General features: G+C 45.3%; 1 protein-coding gene across 4 annotated transcripts in view; it reads left to right on the forward strand.

Annotated features, from left to right (window-relative positions):
- The window catches only part of DNM3 (dynamin 3), a 433,678-nt gene that overhangs the window by 304,858 nt on the left and 112,741 nt on the right, over positions 1 to 16,079 (forward strand). For all 4 annotated transcript variants that reach the window (XM_066261164.1, XM_066261161.1, XM_066261163.1 and 1 more), the window contains one exon: positions 9,765 to 9,874. In XM_066261164.1, the coding sequence (XP_066117261.1) occupies positions 9,765 to 9,874 (110 nt within the window). The remainder of the gene's footprint in view (positions 1 to 9,764; positions 9,875 to 16,079) is intronic.

Below are 16,079 nucleotides of genomic sequence, written 5' to 3' on the forward strand. Positions count from 1 at the left end.
CTGTATGTACTTTTGTTTGAGATCAGAGCAAAATTCCGAGATATGAGTCATGATTCGGGAAGCTGCCACTAGTTGGCACGTTGGCGCATGGGTCCAGTATCAGCAGTTTGATATACAAGTTGACTGACGAGCTCAGTTACAGAATGAATAACATTCGTTTCTCAAGGTACCGCTGTAATCACTTCATGGAGGGCCTTTTTTATTTTTTTAATTAGTTTTTTTTTTAACTTTTCATGAAATATTTTTTATTAAAAATTTTAAGAACAGTCCTGGCCATCTGGCTCAGTGGTAGAGCGTCAGCCTGGCGTGTGGAAGTCCTGAGTTCAATTCCCAGTCAGGGCACACAGGAGAGGCGCCCATCTGCTTCTCCACCCCTCCCCCTCTCCTTCCTCTCTGTCTCTCTCTTCCCCTCCCGCAGCCAAGGCTCCATTGGAGCAGAGTTGGCCCGGGTGCTGAGGATGGCTCCATGGCCTCCACCTCAGGCACTAGACTGGCTCTGGCCACAATGGAGCGATGGCCCAGATGGGCAGAGCATCGCCCCCTGGTGGGCATGCTGGGTGGATCCCAGTCGGGCACATGTGGTTGGTCTGCCACTCCCCACTTCTCACTTCAGAAAAATACAAAAAACAATAAAATTTAAAAAAATTTACAAACATTTTTAAATGGAAGTATTGCTCAGAAGTTAAGGGAGATAAATTGCTTGAAACCCACCGGAGGACAGGGCACAGACCTTGCTGAGTTTCTGGGGAAGGTTCTCTGCACTGAACCTCGGGCCTGGAGGCTGCACGGTCGCTATCACACGGTGTTACCTGCAGATGCAGGCCACACCTCCTGCACCTGACCCAGGCCAGCAAGGCCGGTGCCGCCTACCCTGCGGCCCTCGAGGGTGGCATCTGATCCTGAGCCTGGCATTAGGATGTCAGATTGGCTGAAACCGTGTGTGTTCTGGAGCCCTAGCTCCCTGAGCGAGGTGGGGAAGGGAAGGACCGCGCTGAATTAGAAAGGAACGTGACAAGGAGGTCGGAATGGCCCAGCCGCCGAATCCACTTCTGTTAGGAGCTGTGCTGCATTCCGTGCCATTTTCTCCTTGGAAGCCCATTGTGGTGGTGAGGCCTCCAGAATGCAGGGCACCTTCTCCCTGGAGAAGAACAGTTCAGTATCCTGCCTAGTGGGGTTGGGGAAAGCCAGCCAGTGCTGGCCTCCTGGGACAGGGCAGGAAAGGGTCCTGAGGGCCATTGCAGAGTGAAGACTTCCACGGAGCTCTCTTGTTTGGGTCTCAGTTTGCTGCCCACCCTGCCCAGTATCTCTGCGCCCATGGCTCCATCTGTTTTTTCCTCCAGGGGAAGAGCCTGTGGCCTCCCACTGGGGTAGGAAGGGGCTGCCACGCTTAGACGCGCATGTCGTCCATTGTTCTGTGTCCTTAGCTACACAGACTCCACCTGATCCTGCTTTCTCAGCCCCAGAGCCATGTCTTGTAGGGTACCAGGTGCCTCCAAGGGCAGGACAGGGCCCAGCTGGGATGGCTTCTCTGCCATGCTTTCCCCCCATAGGTGTCTGGGGGGAGTAGCTCTTCTTTGACTGCTAACTCAGCGGACATCTCTCTGCCTGCTCTCTCTCTTTCAAAGCTTTTGGGAAAGCTCTTGTCCATTGTTCCCCCACCCTTTTCTTTGTCCTTTTCATTCCTTCACTGTTATCAGAGTGGGTTTGTGGGAGGGAAAGAGAGACATGCATGTGATCAACCTGCCACAATTAGCCATAATCTTTTAAATGTATCATTAGTATGCATATCATTCATTCTCAGTCTTGTATGTTATTCATCTTGTAGGTACAAATACTCATGAGTATGTCTTTAAGTATAAGGATTAATGTAGAGGTTAAAGATCACCTGAGAATACAATCCTCAATGTTCTAACTTTCCAATTGTAAAAGCATTTTTTTTTTTATTTAGGTAGAGGAAAAGTCCACATTTTCAGGATGTTAGACATACATCTAAAATATAGGTCAGTATATATACTCAGTACAAAGACTAAAATGTAGTATTGCCCAAGAATGCTGTGGGAGTGGAGGAGGGAGCCCTCCAGCGGGTTGTCATTCCAGACAGACTTCCTGGAAGAGGTGGAAATTGAGTTGGACTCTGAAGAGAGGGAAGGAGCCAGGAAATTATCAGGGTTTCTAATTGGGTATTGGCAGGTACGACTATCTTTCCCTTACCCACTGGAGATGTGACAGTGTGTCCTCCATTTAAGGATCTGAGTGAGTGCAGAGGGGTGGCCAATAGCGTGCAGAGCAGGGCGTTTTCTTGGGCCTACCAGGGCAGCCCATCAAAGTTTCTTCTGTGCCCAACAGAAGAATCTAAGGAGTCCTCTTTGCTAGCAGCCTGCTGGCTCCCAGATGCTGTTTACTGCTCACAGTGTAATTCTGATTAAAGTATGGAATTAGAGCCCAAATAAAGAAATGGGTAGTTTATATTATGGGTTTCATATTTGTATATCTCCATAGCTATAACTTCTTAATAGCAATAAACACCAGATTTTAGTTTTCAACAGCATGTAGAACTAGGATTCTGGTATTCTCAATATTTTTATAGCCTCTCTTTTTACTTTGATATTTTGATTATTTTATAAGTCAGTCATCATCTTTGAGTTCTTCACACTAAGCAAAGCACCATGCCAGCCCATGAGGGGACTCAATCATATGTTATTCCACACGTGTTTGTTGAATATCAAGTATGCCACTGAAACTCAGAAGGAGACACTTGTTTTCCTCCAAGAGTTGGGGATTTGATGGAAGTCAGGACACAGTTACAAAGTGGCGGGGGAGCAAGATTCACAGAATGATGAACAACAACAATAAAGATAACGGTAGTAACGATTTGCTCTCTCCCTTGGGAGTTTACCATGTAGTTGGAAAGACAGAGCATCCACACCCACAGATGAAATATTTGGACACTTAGGAAATAAAAGGAAAGTACAAAGTAACAAACTGAGCACACAGTGGCAGGGATGGTGGAAACAGTAGCAGCAGCCTGGGCAGGGCAGGGGCTTTTGATGGCTCCAAAGCTCTATATACTGGGTGAGCTTTTGGTGGACCCATGGAAGTGCCCACTTGGGCAGGCAGGGCACAGCAGGGGGGCTTTGAATGGGAAGGAATTGCTGTCTCGCATCCATGGTTCCAAGAGACCTGTCTGCTCAGTTTGAGGTGACAGAGAGCTAGATGGTGTATAAGCATCTCATATAGGACTGGGTTTTTTGTGTGTTTGTGTGTGAGTGCATGCATAGAATTTTTATTTGATTCTCAATTATATGTGACTATCAAATGTCTTACTCAACAATTAACTTTAGGTATTGGACATTCCGAAATCAATTCAACAATTATTTATAATATACGCTATGTCAAATTGTAATGGCCAACACTGTGCTAGGCATAATAATATAGAGACATGAGGAAGGACTTGTGGTCTTATCCTTGGTGCTTATTTTGCCTTATTAGTGAGAAAAGGCCTGCACAGATAAAAATGATTCAGTGTAGGCGAGCCACAGCCACTCAAGCGTTCCCACGTTATGAAACTCCCTACCTATAAATCACCAAGTATGTGAAGACTTTCCAGTCCCTTGCATATGTGGGAGCAGTTCCTTCACACTCCCCACCCTCCCCTCAGACCCACTGGAGCAGCCAAGCTGGGTGGGGAAGGCTCAGCTGGCTGGAGGCCATCACTGGGCACCTGCCGACCTGTCTGTCGTTGATCCTGTTGTTTCTTTCAAGATTGATGAGCACATACTGTGGCCATCTCGCCATCCCCTCCTCCTTTCACTCTGCCTCCTCTGCCTTTTCCCATGCAGAGTCCAGTCACGTCCAACCCTGACCACACCCTTTCACACATCAGCTGCATCCTTTTTATTGGGGGGGAGGAGCATCCTCTTCCTCCTCTTTCTTCTGACTCCTGCCAAGTTCTGAAAGGGAAGGACATGCTCTCATGTTCCTCTCTCCCAGAACCCAGACTCCCTGCCTTCCTGGGGAACTCCCATGCGGGGCCTGCGGGCTGCTGTCTCCTGCTGGGGAAAGCAGAGGGACTGTCTTGAACAGTGAAGGAAAGAGGGATGTCGGGTTGGTGACATCAGCTTCTAAAGCTTTTGAAACTATGTAGATTCTCCTCCCTGAAGCTCCATTCAAAACTTATTTCTCACAATACGGAGGACTCTCAAAAAATGTTAAAGATAGAACCACTGTCGGACCCAGTGGTTCCATGTCTGGGAATGCCGCCCCTCCTTACCTGTGGCTGTGCTTTCTGCACTTGTAGTTACCCGAAGCTAGCTGTGGTCCCCAAAATATTAAATGGAACATTCCAGAAATAACCAGTTCCTGGGTTTTAAATCACCCGCTGCCCTGAGCAGTGTGATGAGATCTCACGCATTTCCCCTCTGAGGTGACTCATCACTGGCCCAGCGTCCCCATTCTCTGTGCACCCCCCACCCGCTGGTCGCCCGGTGGCCATCTTGCAGGTCAGGTTGACTGTCATGGTTCCCGCTGGGCTTGTGTTCAGGTCACCCCTATGGTAATGCCTAACGCTGCGTCATGAGGCCCACGGCACTCACCTCACTTCATCTTGTCGTGTGGGCGCTTGATAATATTACACTATCGCAAGAGGAAGGGCGGGGTGAGTACAGTCAGGTGTCTTGAGAAAGAGAGAGGCCGTAGTCACATAATGTCTGTTACAGTGTATTGTTGTACTTGTTCTGTTTCATTATACTGTTAGCTGTTTGCCTTGTACAGTGCCTACCTTATAAACGAAACTTCACCTTAGGTGTGGTCTAGAAAAAAATAGTATACAAAGACACTACCTTGAAAAGACATCTACATCCCTCATGTGTCTGGCAGCATTATTTATAATAAGTAATACATGGGAGCCACCTAAGTGTTCACTGATGGATGACTAGATAAAGAAGTTGTGATATAGGCCCTGGCCAGTTGGCTCAGCAGTAGAGTGTCGGCCCGGTGTATGGAAGTCCTGGGTTCGATTCCTGGCCAGAGCACACAGGAGAAGCGACCATATGCCTCTCCATCCTTCCTCTTCTCCTTCCTCTCTGTCTCTCTCTTCCCCTCCTGCAGCTAAGGCTCCATTGGAGCAAAGTTGGCCCAGGTGCTGAGGTTGGCTCCATGGCTTCTGCCTCAGTTGCTAGAATGGCTTTGGTCGCAATGGAACAATGCCCCAGATGGGCAGAGCATCGTCCCCTGGTGGGCATGCCGGGTGGATCCCGGTCGGGTGCATGCGGGAGTCTGTCTCTCTGACTCCCTGCTTCTCACTTCAGAAAAATACACACACAAAAAAGAAGTTGTGATACAGCTATTTATACAATGGTGGACTGTATTATTCAGTCAAGAAAACCATTGGCAATAACCTGGATAGACTTCGAAGGTATTCACGGTGAGTGAAATAAGTCAGAGAAAGACAAATACTGTATGACCTCACTTCTATGTGGAATCTTAAAAGAACACAGCACAAAACAAAACTCAAAAAAGAAAGGGATCAGACTTGTGGTTAGCAGAGGTGGGAGGTGGAGGCTGGGGGCCTTGTGGGGAGCTGGTCAGAAGGGAGGAACTTTCAGTGACAGGATAAGTAAGTCCTGGGGATGGCACGTCCAGCGTGGTGACTACAGCTGACACTACCGTGTGACACCCAGGAAAGCTGGGAAGAGAGTCAATCCCAAGAGTTCTCATCATAGGGAGAAACTTGTTTTCCTTTCTTCTCTTCCTCTTTTTGCATCTATACGAGAAGACAGATATTAGCTGAAGCCGTTGTGGTAATCGTCTCACAATATATGTAAATCAAACCGTCACACTGTATGCCTTAAACTTATATAAGGCTGTATAGCAATTATTTCTCAATAAAACTGAAAAAAAATTTTTTTAAATCTTTCTCTAGAGTTGACAAGTGCTTCCTCCAAAATGTCTATTCAAGATTAAGTGTTAACAATATCAAAATTTATTTATTTTTTTATTTACAAATATTACAAAAGCTGCCTGACCTGTGGTGGCGCAGTGGATAAAGCGTCGACCTGGAAATGCTGAGGTCGCCGGTTCGAAACCCTGGGCTTGCCTGGTCAAGGCACATATGGGAGTTGATGCTTCTAGCTCCTCCCCCTTCTCTCTGTCTCTCTCTCCTCTCTCTCCCTCTCTGTCTCTCTCCTCTCTAAAAATGAATAAATAAAAAAAAAATTAAAAAAACAAACAAACAAATATTACAAAAGCTTCTCTACTTTAAAATATATATATATATTTGGCTAAGGCATCCTACTTGCACAATTGAATTGACTGAACGTTCTGAGTTCCAAATGAACAACCATTGCACAAAATTTTTAATGTGGTGCATTGATAGGGTGAAGGTGTCTCGTGAAGTATAATTCAAAATGAACAGCATGAACGATAGCCATTGTCTGAACTGAAAGGTGCGCCGGGGGGGAGACACAGACCGGCAGTGACTACCTGGGGAAACTTTTTGCACAGAAGGTAGAACTTGAGGCAGACACTAAATAAGAGATGGACGTGATTCAAGTTAAAAGGGTGTTTCAAGTTGGGAACAGATTGTGGGTGAAAGGCGTGTTTGGCTGAAATGGAGACTCCATACCGAAAAAGACACTGACAAATGAGGGTCGGACCAATTGATAGGTGTTTTTCCAATGTCACATTAGGGAGTCTTGTGGATTTTCTCCCACAAATAGTGGAGAGTTATGAAAGTTTTGAAGGACTATCTAATGAATTTGATGGAATAGTTTTAGAAATCGCCTTCCCTGGTGATGTGAGAGGCATTCAAAGGCAAGTGGATCATTTATAATCATCTTGAGATGCCAGGAACCTAGATTAACGTGGCGGGACTGGTAAACAAGGGAACCATGACAAATGCTCCCGATCCCGTGCCGTCGTCTGGATGTAACAAAGGAGGCGAGGAAGACCACGCAAGTTAGGGAGGACTGGGAGGTTTCAGCTTGGGTGACTGGGAGAATGAAGACTACCCCCGGTGCAGAAACAGGGAAGTCAGAGCAGAAAAATTGCTCGGATGGATAAGGGGAAGGACCGTGACGGCAAATACGTGGGGCTCCGCGCTGTCCACAGGAAGCTAGCGTGAGCCACTGGCGGCATTTTAAATCGTCTAGCAGCCACAGTCAACGCGGAAAAAGTGAACAGATGAGTTATGTTTGGCAATACTTTATTTACCCCAATAAATGAAACATAGCACTTCAACATATCATGTAATCAGTATAAAAGTATGAATGAGATAATTTGCATTGTTTCTCTCCTACAAAGTCTTTGAAGTCCGGTGTGTATTCCACATGTACAGAGCATCCCAGTTTGGTGACGTTTCATGTGCACAGTAGTCACCTGCGGCTGGTGGCTCCCGTATTGGACAGTGCACTGTGACACAGTTCAATGAAACTAACACATTTACAGGGCAGATGTCTCAGTGAGGCTGGTGCTAAGACTCCCTGAATTGGAAATTATAATTTTGTTGATCACCTCTCCTCCTTTTGTTTATTTCAACATGTTCTTCTCGCAAAACGTCATTCTTTCCTAGAAGCACCAAGGGTTTCAGAACTCTTCATGACATACTGTTTGCTCTCTAATTCTCCAAACGACTAATAACTAATAACACATCAGCCTGCGTCTCCTTTCTTTTCTTTTTTCTTTTCTCTCCCTTTGTCAGTCTTAAAATTCTTGATCATGAAGTAATTTTAGCAACATGTCTCCAGACCCCTTGAATGAGTGACAATACTTTGAAAAGAAAAACTACTTTTTTCGCTCTCCCCTCTCGGCCCGTGCGTGTATTTCTCCAGCGCTGAGCATCTGACGTCAGCTCGCTGGAGTGTTGGTCTTGACTGTGTGCTGAAGAATGCGGTTCAAAGGGAGCCTCCTTCTATAGAAAACATGCCAAGGACATTGTGTTCCGTCTTTACAATGAAATGCACATTTCCATTAAAAGGCAGATCCATCATTTCAAAAGGTTGACTGAGATGGTGCTTTTAAGGACAAAAAACCCAGCTGCTTAAATTTAGGGCATTGAAAAGCATCTCAAAAAATTTTCCTGCATCTCAAGCATTTTCATTTAATTATGTATTGGAGCATTTTTCGTTCAATCTGCAATCTTGTCTCGGTCTTCTTTGTGTTTCAAACAAGCTCCGCTCAATGGTGGCACTCATTTACTTCAGTTATGTATTTTGTTGCTGTGTAGAATTTCCTTGTGTTTGCTGTTACTCATTTTTGCACGGGAAATATTGGAATCATCTTCCAGGGCTTTGTTTTTTTTCATGTTTATTTGTAAGCTTCCCTCACTCCCGTTTACCTTCCTCTATGTTCTTTTCTTTCTTTTTTTTTTTTTTTTTTTTTTTAAATCTTCTTCAAAAACACTGTCTACCAGGACAGGCATTTTGTTCTCCAACCAACTTCCTGCAACTTCTTCAGTCATCTCCTTCCTTCTGCCTCGCAATTTTCATGTGCTCTGCCCAACGTTTTTCCTGATCGGTCTAGGAGTAGGAAGTGGCAGGGACGGTGACACTTCCTGGTGACTGTCTACGGGTGTGCAGACAACATGGTCCCCACTTGCGGGGCTGTGAGCACAGACGGGTTCTGCTCCCCATGACCGAGCCCCCACAGATCCTCCAGGAAGTGCCGTAGGGACTGAAAGAACAAGGGGCTTCTGCCAGACACGTCCGTGCTGTGCATGTGGTCCCCACAGGAGGCCCAGTGATGGTTGTTTGTTGAGTCGTGGCCACGTTTCCCAGCTCACACCCTCCGGAGGCTAGTCCTGCTTTTTCTGGGAACCAGCACCAAGGTGGGCTGGGACCACACAGGGGGCTCCTGGCGAACAAGCATGGGGCTGCAGTGCCCCGCGATGCGCCTTGACTCAGTTTCCTAGCCTGAGTGTTTGCCTCTCCTAGTATACTGACTGTTAAGCGTTTGTACACATAACATGGCCCCTGGGCCAGCCGGCAACAGTAAACCTTTCTAATTACCCTTTGGTGGCATCTAGTATGTTCTACTGAGGTCACTTTGCTCCTATTTGCAGAGCTCCCTGCTTCAGTGTCCGTTTTCTTCCTGAAAGAGTGTTAATTTTGAAAAAGAATTTGTTCTAGTTATTATCAGTCCACGTCTAATGTTTCTTTTTATTTTTTCCCCTTCAAAGAGTTCAACAATTTAATGGCATCATTTTTTCCCTGGCCCCTCAGTTGTTCCAGACCGAGGAGAAGGGAGCATGGCTGAGCATCAGCACAGCTTACGGGGGGCATTTCATCCTGGGTCTCCCGCTTCCTGGCCCCTGCCAGCGCTGGCTATCAAAACTGCTTAGGCTGCAAATAAAACATGAAATGAAATCCATCTGGCATTTCTCATTGAATTAGGACCAGAACATTTTTGTTAAATATTAACAGATGGCTAAATTCTTAATATCAAACTAACATTTGAGAACATCTAAGGGGACCCACATGGGGAAGAAAGGAGAGGGGGCCATGTGTTTCCTCCGTCCCCAGCCCTTCCTTCCTGTAGACCCCCCCATCCCTCCGACCATGTGTTGGGAATCATTGGAGGCTCCTACCTCAGATAACTCCTGTTTTTTGGTACCTGATGTCAAAAGAGTGTGTGATGGTATCAAAATACTGTGATCAAATGTTGGCCAGCTCAGGTGAAATATGGCCACTGGCATGTTGAAGACCTTTATATTAAATCTCTCTCTCTCTCTTTCTCTCTCTCTCTCTCTTGCTCTCGCTCTCGCTCAATAGGAAAAAGAAAAGAAGTATATGCTTCCCTTGGACAACCTGAAAGTCCGAGACGTGGAGAAGAGCTTCATGTCTAGCAAGCACATCTTTGCACTCTTTAACACAGAACAGAGGTAAGACACAGAAGCAGGCTGTCCTCAGGGCTTCCCCTCTTAAATGCCAATGTGATCCAGAGGCCATTATTTGCCGTCGTTCCTTTTGCTCTACCTTGAAATTTGTTAACTCATCAGTCTCCTCTGCATTTATTTAGTACTTTTAGCTTCCACCATAGGTTATGAAATCAAAAGATGAAAAGTTAGAAGAAGGATCTTCAAGTATCACTTAGTTTATTCCCTGCCTTGTTACAGCAGTTACCCACACTGTGCTGCTTCCATTCTTTTTTTTATTATTATTTTAAATAATTTTATTTTATTTTAAAATTATTTTTATTTATTCATTTTAGAGAAGAGAGAGAGAGAGAGAGAGAAGGGGGGAAGAGCAGGAAGCATCAACTCCCATATGTGCCTTGACCGGGCAAGCCCAGGGTTTTGAACAGGTGACCTCAGTGTTCCAAGTCAATGCTTTATCCACTGCGCCACCACAGGTCAGGCCACTGCTTCCATTCTTAAACTACATTTTATCACTTTAAAGTCTTCCTTGCCCTGGATTTATTGTTTACATCCTTACAGATTCTTCAGCTATTCTTTTAATGTCATCTGCCTGACATGAATGGATAATCACTTAAGACCTTGTGTGTATTATGACGAAATTCTTGCATCGGTGAATAGAGTTATCCAGTTAATATGAATGTCAATATGTAGTATTTTAGTTTTTCAAAAACACCATCCATGTTCATTGTCTGGTTTTTGTAACAATTGCCTGTGAGGTTAAAAGACGGAGCAGTGTGGTTACCATCTAGAAAATGTGGCTCAGACAGATTAACTGACTTTCTTGAGGTCATAGAATTAGTGCTTGGGAGAACTTACACCTGAATCAGGACTTCCTTGTCTAAGTGCACCTTTCTTTCTTTCTTTGTTAACCACCACTCACTGACAATAGCAACACTTGATTTGGGGCTGATGATCACGGAGTGCCGTGGCTGGTCAGTAACGTTAAATAAACACACAGAGAGGTAACGGGACAAGGGCAGAGACAGGAATGGGCTATCCCAACCCGGCCAGGATGAGATAGGACAGCTCTCCCAAGTGGAAATGTAAGAAAAATATAACTAATTTCTATGAGTCAGTTATTCGGAGTGGGGTCTAATTTTAACCCATCTCCCCCGGTCTTCATTTAGCTGTGAAGGAAGTCCCTCTGTGAGGGTCAGTGACTGACCCAGGGTCCATCACACAGCGAATCAAAATAGCAAACGAAACCTTCTCCCTGTATTCCCAGTCGCTGTCTCAGAGCGACTCATTACACAGAAGTACTTGGAAAAACACTAGGGCACAGCCTTTGAAGAATGGAGGGGACAGCGAATTAAGTACAACACCCCTATCAAATCCCAAGATGAGATTAGAAAAAAAAAGTATTATTTGAGAAAAAAACAAGAAACAACACCACTAGTCATGGAAAAGAATGGAAAGGTTTCCCAGAGAGCAGTAGCATGTCCTACAACTGGGGAAAGCCTTCCGGGAAGGGTGGGGGATGGACGGGGCCGAGGGGCTGGGCAGGGGTGCTCTTTCCGCCGGCGCGGACGCGGAAAAGGAAGCGTGCCCACCACACGGGAGGCCGGACTCAGTTCGCCTGCCAAGTTCAGGTTCTACAACGGCACGACTCAAAGTGAAAAGTCAGGCGATGGCTGAGCATCTTTTCAGATGAAGTACAGCTGTGGCGTTTAAAGAGAACAGGAGACTCCAAAATAAGGAAACTCTACAAATTCCTAAAAATCTAGGCATCCTGGAATACTGGCTCTTCGCAGGTGTGGGACTCTCCCCTGGCTTCTCAGAGACCCCAGCGAGCACACGGCTGGCCCACCTACAGGCACCTTCACCGTTTGTCTTTTCCTCCAAAATCGAGGTTATTTCGATGGTCTTTGTACAGACCAGGACCTCTGGTCCAATGTTGAATACAAGTGGACATCCTTGTCTTGATTTTATTTTAAGGAGAATTGTTTCATAATTTTATAGTTAAATACTTTCTGATAGGTGCTTGATATCAAGTAAATAAAGAAGATCCCTTGTGTTTTCAGTTGCTAAAGTGTTTCTGTTTCTATCATAGATGGGTGGTAAGTTGTATCAGGTGTTTTTCCTGCTTCTACAGAGAAGAATGTGTGATTTTCTTCTTTAGTCTGTTTATGTGATGAGATGTATTAATAGACTCCTAGTGTTAAACCATCCTTGATCTCCTGGGATAAAACCTAGTTAAGTCAGTTCATCTTTTTTTTTTCTTTTCTTTCCTGAGGCTATAACCTGTGGAGCCCTGACCCTCACATACAGCCCAAGATCTCATTTCCTATTCTTTTGTTACCACTAAGATCCAAGCCTGGTGGTTCCTAAACTATCCAATGGCAAAGCAACAGAAGATGTCTCTCCTCTCTCTCAACGATTTTTTTTTTTCATTTCAGAGAGAGCCTAGGCATTAAAAATAATGTTTTTCAGCAATTTTAGATGTCTCATAAGAAAGGGTTTTTAAATTTCCCATTCTGCCATTTTGGTTGAAATGACATGACCTTTCATTGTGATGAGGTCACTGAAACGTGGGACCGTGTTCCTGACATCCCCCGGAAGTGAGGACGTGATGGGCGTGAGCCCGAATGTCACCTGGGGTTCCTCTGTGTCTGCAAGCACAGATGTTCTATAAACCACTTTGAGGAAAGCAGCTGTCATTCTCCTATTCTCTAGTTAATGCCTTCACTAATAACTTTTGTATTCTGGTAGTCATTCTAGCATATTTATTAGCTATTTTTTGCAGTATCAGCCCCGTACCTCAGTGTTGGTGCTCTAAATGAAATACAGGATGCAGTCTTATTTTACGTAACATTTATCGTCCACCAGGGAGTCTCACTCATTTCTTTTTTACTGATCTGAAGACAGAACATTTAAGAAATCACTGAAGAGATTAAAAAAATGCGGAAAAGATAGTCCAGTTGAGAGGGTCTCACACAGGGAACAGACAGCACAGGGTGTAGCCACAAGCAGTCATTAGCATTGTGGAAGGTGACGCTCATGGGCCTTGAGGTGCATCGATGGAGAGAAAATAGAAAGAAATACCCCAAAGAGGGAAGAGGGGTAGTCAAAGCAAAAAGGTGGAAAGTGTTGGCTAATCTGTCTAGCCTAGTTTTGGATGAGAAGCAGCTAATTTTAAAAGCAAGATGAGCATTTTTTTTTTCCCCTTAGGACTTGAACTGCACTTAGCCATGTAAGTCTCTGTATTTTAATATTCTCTGGAAAGGGAAAACTGTGCATCTATCAAAAGCTTATATACTTAGCATAATTCTCTCAACTATACTTAGTGATATCTCTTGGACCATTTGCATTGATTCTGAGGTTATGTTTCCATTTTTTTTCTTTATTCTGAGACAAGATCTTATCAGAAAAGACATGTTCCTGTCCCCCGCCGTTAGATGAATGTATCCTTGGCTAATTTGGAAGAGTTTTTTGTAAGTGTTTCTATTACTTTGTGGTCTCCCTCCCTGTCTCCCATTGCAGTGCTTTAGATCAGTGCACTTAAGCTGTCCTGCGGGCCCGGGGAGGCGCACGGCGTGGGACTCATTTCCCCTGTGAGCATTGGGGTTGGCCCCCGTGCAAATATAAAGGATCGTGGCTTTTTAGGGTTCTCTGGGACCTGAAAGATAATCTTGTCTGTCCGCCTCACCTCACAAATGGAGGAGTTGACACCTGTGAGAGTTAAACGCCTTCCTGTGTCACAAGAACAGTTTATGGCAGAGTCAGAATTGGAACCCAAGTCTGAGGTCTCCCGATCCTGGGCTCTTTCTGATACCATCGTTTTGATATTAACTATGGAACAGGAATTCCGCCTCCTATGTCACCTGAATGGTTCCTGAAAGAACAGCAGTGAAGAGATTTTTTAACATCTTATGTAGTATTCCAGTTTGCTGTTAGGTCTTACCGTTTTCCTTGGAAAGCTTTTTGGTCTCATTTGCAAAGCCCAACATAGAACCGACTGATACCTCAGTGACAATTCTTGGAAAACTATATTGCCATGGTTATTGTCAGAGTGTGAGACCTAAGTGCCCATTCAGTTGCTAATTCAGCTTTCCACCATAAAGTTTAAAACAGTGACTCTGCGGTCCCCAGTCCTCAGGTGTGTGGGAATTGCTACATTTAATGTCCTTCTTTAAAGAGTCCTGGTGAATTCACATGATCTTTATGAGTCCAATGAGCAGATATTGGAGCCATTCTAAATAGCATTTGAGCGCTGAGACATTTTTTTATAAATGGGAGGGCTTGTTGCTAGTTGCGTTGACTTCAGCGCGTGAGAAGAAGGAGTCTCGTGCCTGGCGCAGTGCAGCCCAGGTAAGACTGTGGGTTCCCCAGCATTCTAGGTACCTGGGAGGCTGATACGTCACACTACCTCGTTCCCACCTGCATTGCACCAACGCATCCTTTTGAAAATCCAAAAGTCCCTCAAGTTCTTCACGGCCAGGTCTAAACCAGAGAGGGAAGCGTCCCCCGGGTTTGTTCCATTCGCTGCTGTCTGAAACGCCATGTTTTCTCTGGTAGAGGCGCATCTGCATAATGGCTTCACTGTGCGGGCTTCGCCCCTCACCCCCAGGCAGGACTTTGCTTTTAAGGTCATGCTAAGGCCCATTTGGTCCAAGGTATGTCAGCTTGGGGAGCCAGCAGAGATCGTGTCTGTCCAGGGGGTTTCAGGGGCTGCCACATGGTGTTTTCTGAGCACCCCTTGGGGTTGTCAGGCTCTGTTTTCTTTTAAAAGAAAACATTCTTTGATGCTGCTTTGAGGTTCAATTCAGGATATGGTTTATCAACATTCCAGAATGTTCCAATTCACCTCCTACCCACCCCCTCATCCTTTTCTTGTGTTTTTTTTTTCCTTACAGAAAGGGGTTTTCGGAAGTCTCACTGCTCCTCTAGTCCCCCGCATATTGCCGACACTCAATAAATGTCAAAGAATGCTGCGCTGTAGCTGGTGTGCACTCGTAGACATTCTGAAGAGAATAGCTCTTTATGCTCATTGTTGAGTGGTGTATTTTTCCACTTGTTTAGCAGGAAAGGAACTAGAGTCAGGTTTTCCATTTATATACCTTTCTGGCTCTGTTTCTATATTAAGACATGCTTGGAGTTTAAGTTGTTTGGAAAAGTGCTTAATTAAACAAATATGTTGGGCAAAAGGTGGTATGCAAAGACTTGTCTGAAAGGTCACGCCTCACTAGGATGTGGTGGAGTGTCAAATCGATATTAAAGGGGAAGCAATTACTCTTCTGTGAGCAGGGATGGCTGAGGCTCGCACTTATTGGAAATTCAGTAGAGTAAAAACATGTAGAGCTTTTGTACTAGGAAATGAAATTTTCTGTAAGGTCTATAGTGCAATTAATCTCGTATTTGTGCCCTGGCCGGTTGGCTCAGTGGTAGAGCGTCAGCCTGGCGTGCAGGAGTACCGGGTTCAATTCCCGGCTAGGGCACACAGGAGAAGCGCCCATCTGCTTCTCCACCCCTCCCCCTCTCCTTCCTCTCTGTCTCTCTCTTCCCCTCCTGCAGCCAAGGCTCCATTGGAGCAAAGATGGCCCGGGCGCTGAGGATGGCTCTGTGGCCTCTGCCTCAGGTGCTAGAATGGCTCTGGTTGCAACAGAGTGACGCCCCAGATGGGCAAAGCATCGCCCCCTGGTGGGCGTGTCGGGTGGATCCCGGTCGGGCGCATGCGGGAGTCTGTCTGACTGCCTCCCCATTTCCAACTTCAGAAAAATACAAAAAAAAAAAAAAAAAAATCTCGTATTTGTAGCAGAAACAAGACACCGGGAACAGTTATCTTATTTCACTTTTATCCCACTTGTTGTCAAGAGAATGTTTAAGACATCCCTTCTTGCCTCATAGAAAACTAAGTGAGAATTGTTTATCTTCTGAGTGCTCTGATTCAATAAGGTTTTTCTTTGTCAGAGGAAGATTTAAGTTAGTAACTGGTCTTTCAGTTCGTGCTGGGTAATGAAACGGGTGTCAGCCTGCGGTTTCTCAGGGTCTGTGGATGAGTTGACTTCCCACGTTCACGGTGCCTTCTAACTCTGAGTGCCCATGGAGGGAAAAGAGTCAGTCTGAGAGTAAAAACTCTTGACCACTCTCCATTGCCTTATCCATTTCTTTGTACCCTTTCTGTAACTTTAGAGATGATGTAAGGGTGTGGTTTTCACCATACTTTATTTTC

Source organism: Saccopteryx bilineata, chromosome 2 (genome assembly GCF_036850765.1).
Source record: "Saccopteryx bilineata isolate mSacBil1 chromosome 2, mSacBil1_pri_phased_curated, whole genome shotgun sequence".
Classification (NCBI taxonomy): Eukaryota; Metazoa; Chordata; class Mammalia; order Chiroptera; family Emballonuridae; genus Saccopteryx; species Saccopteryx bilineata.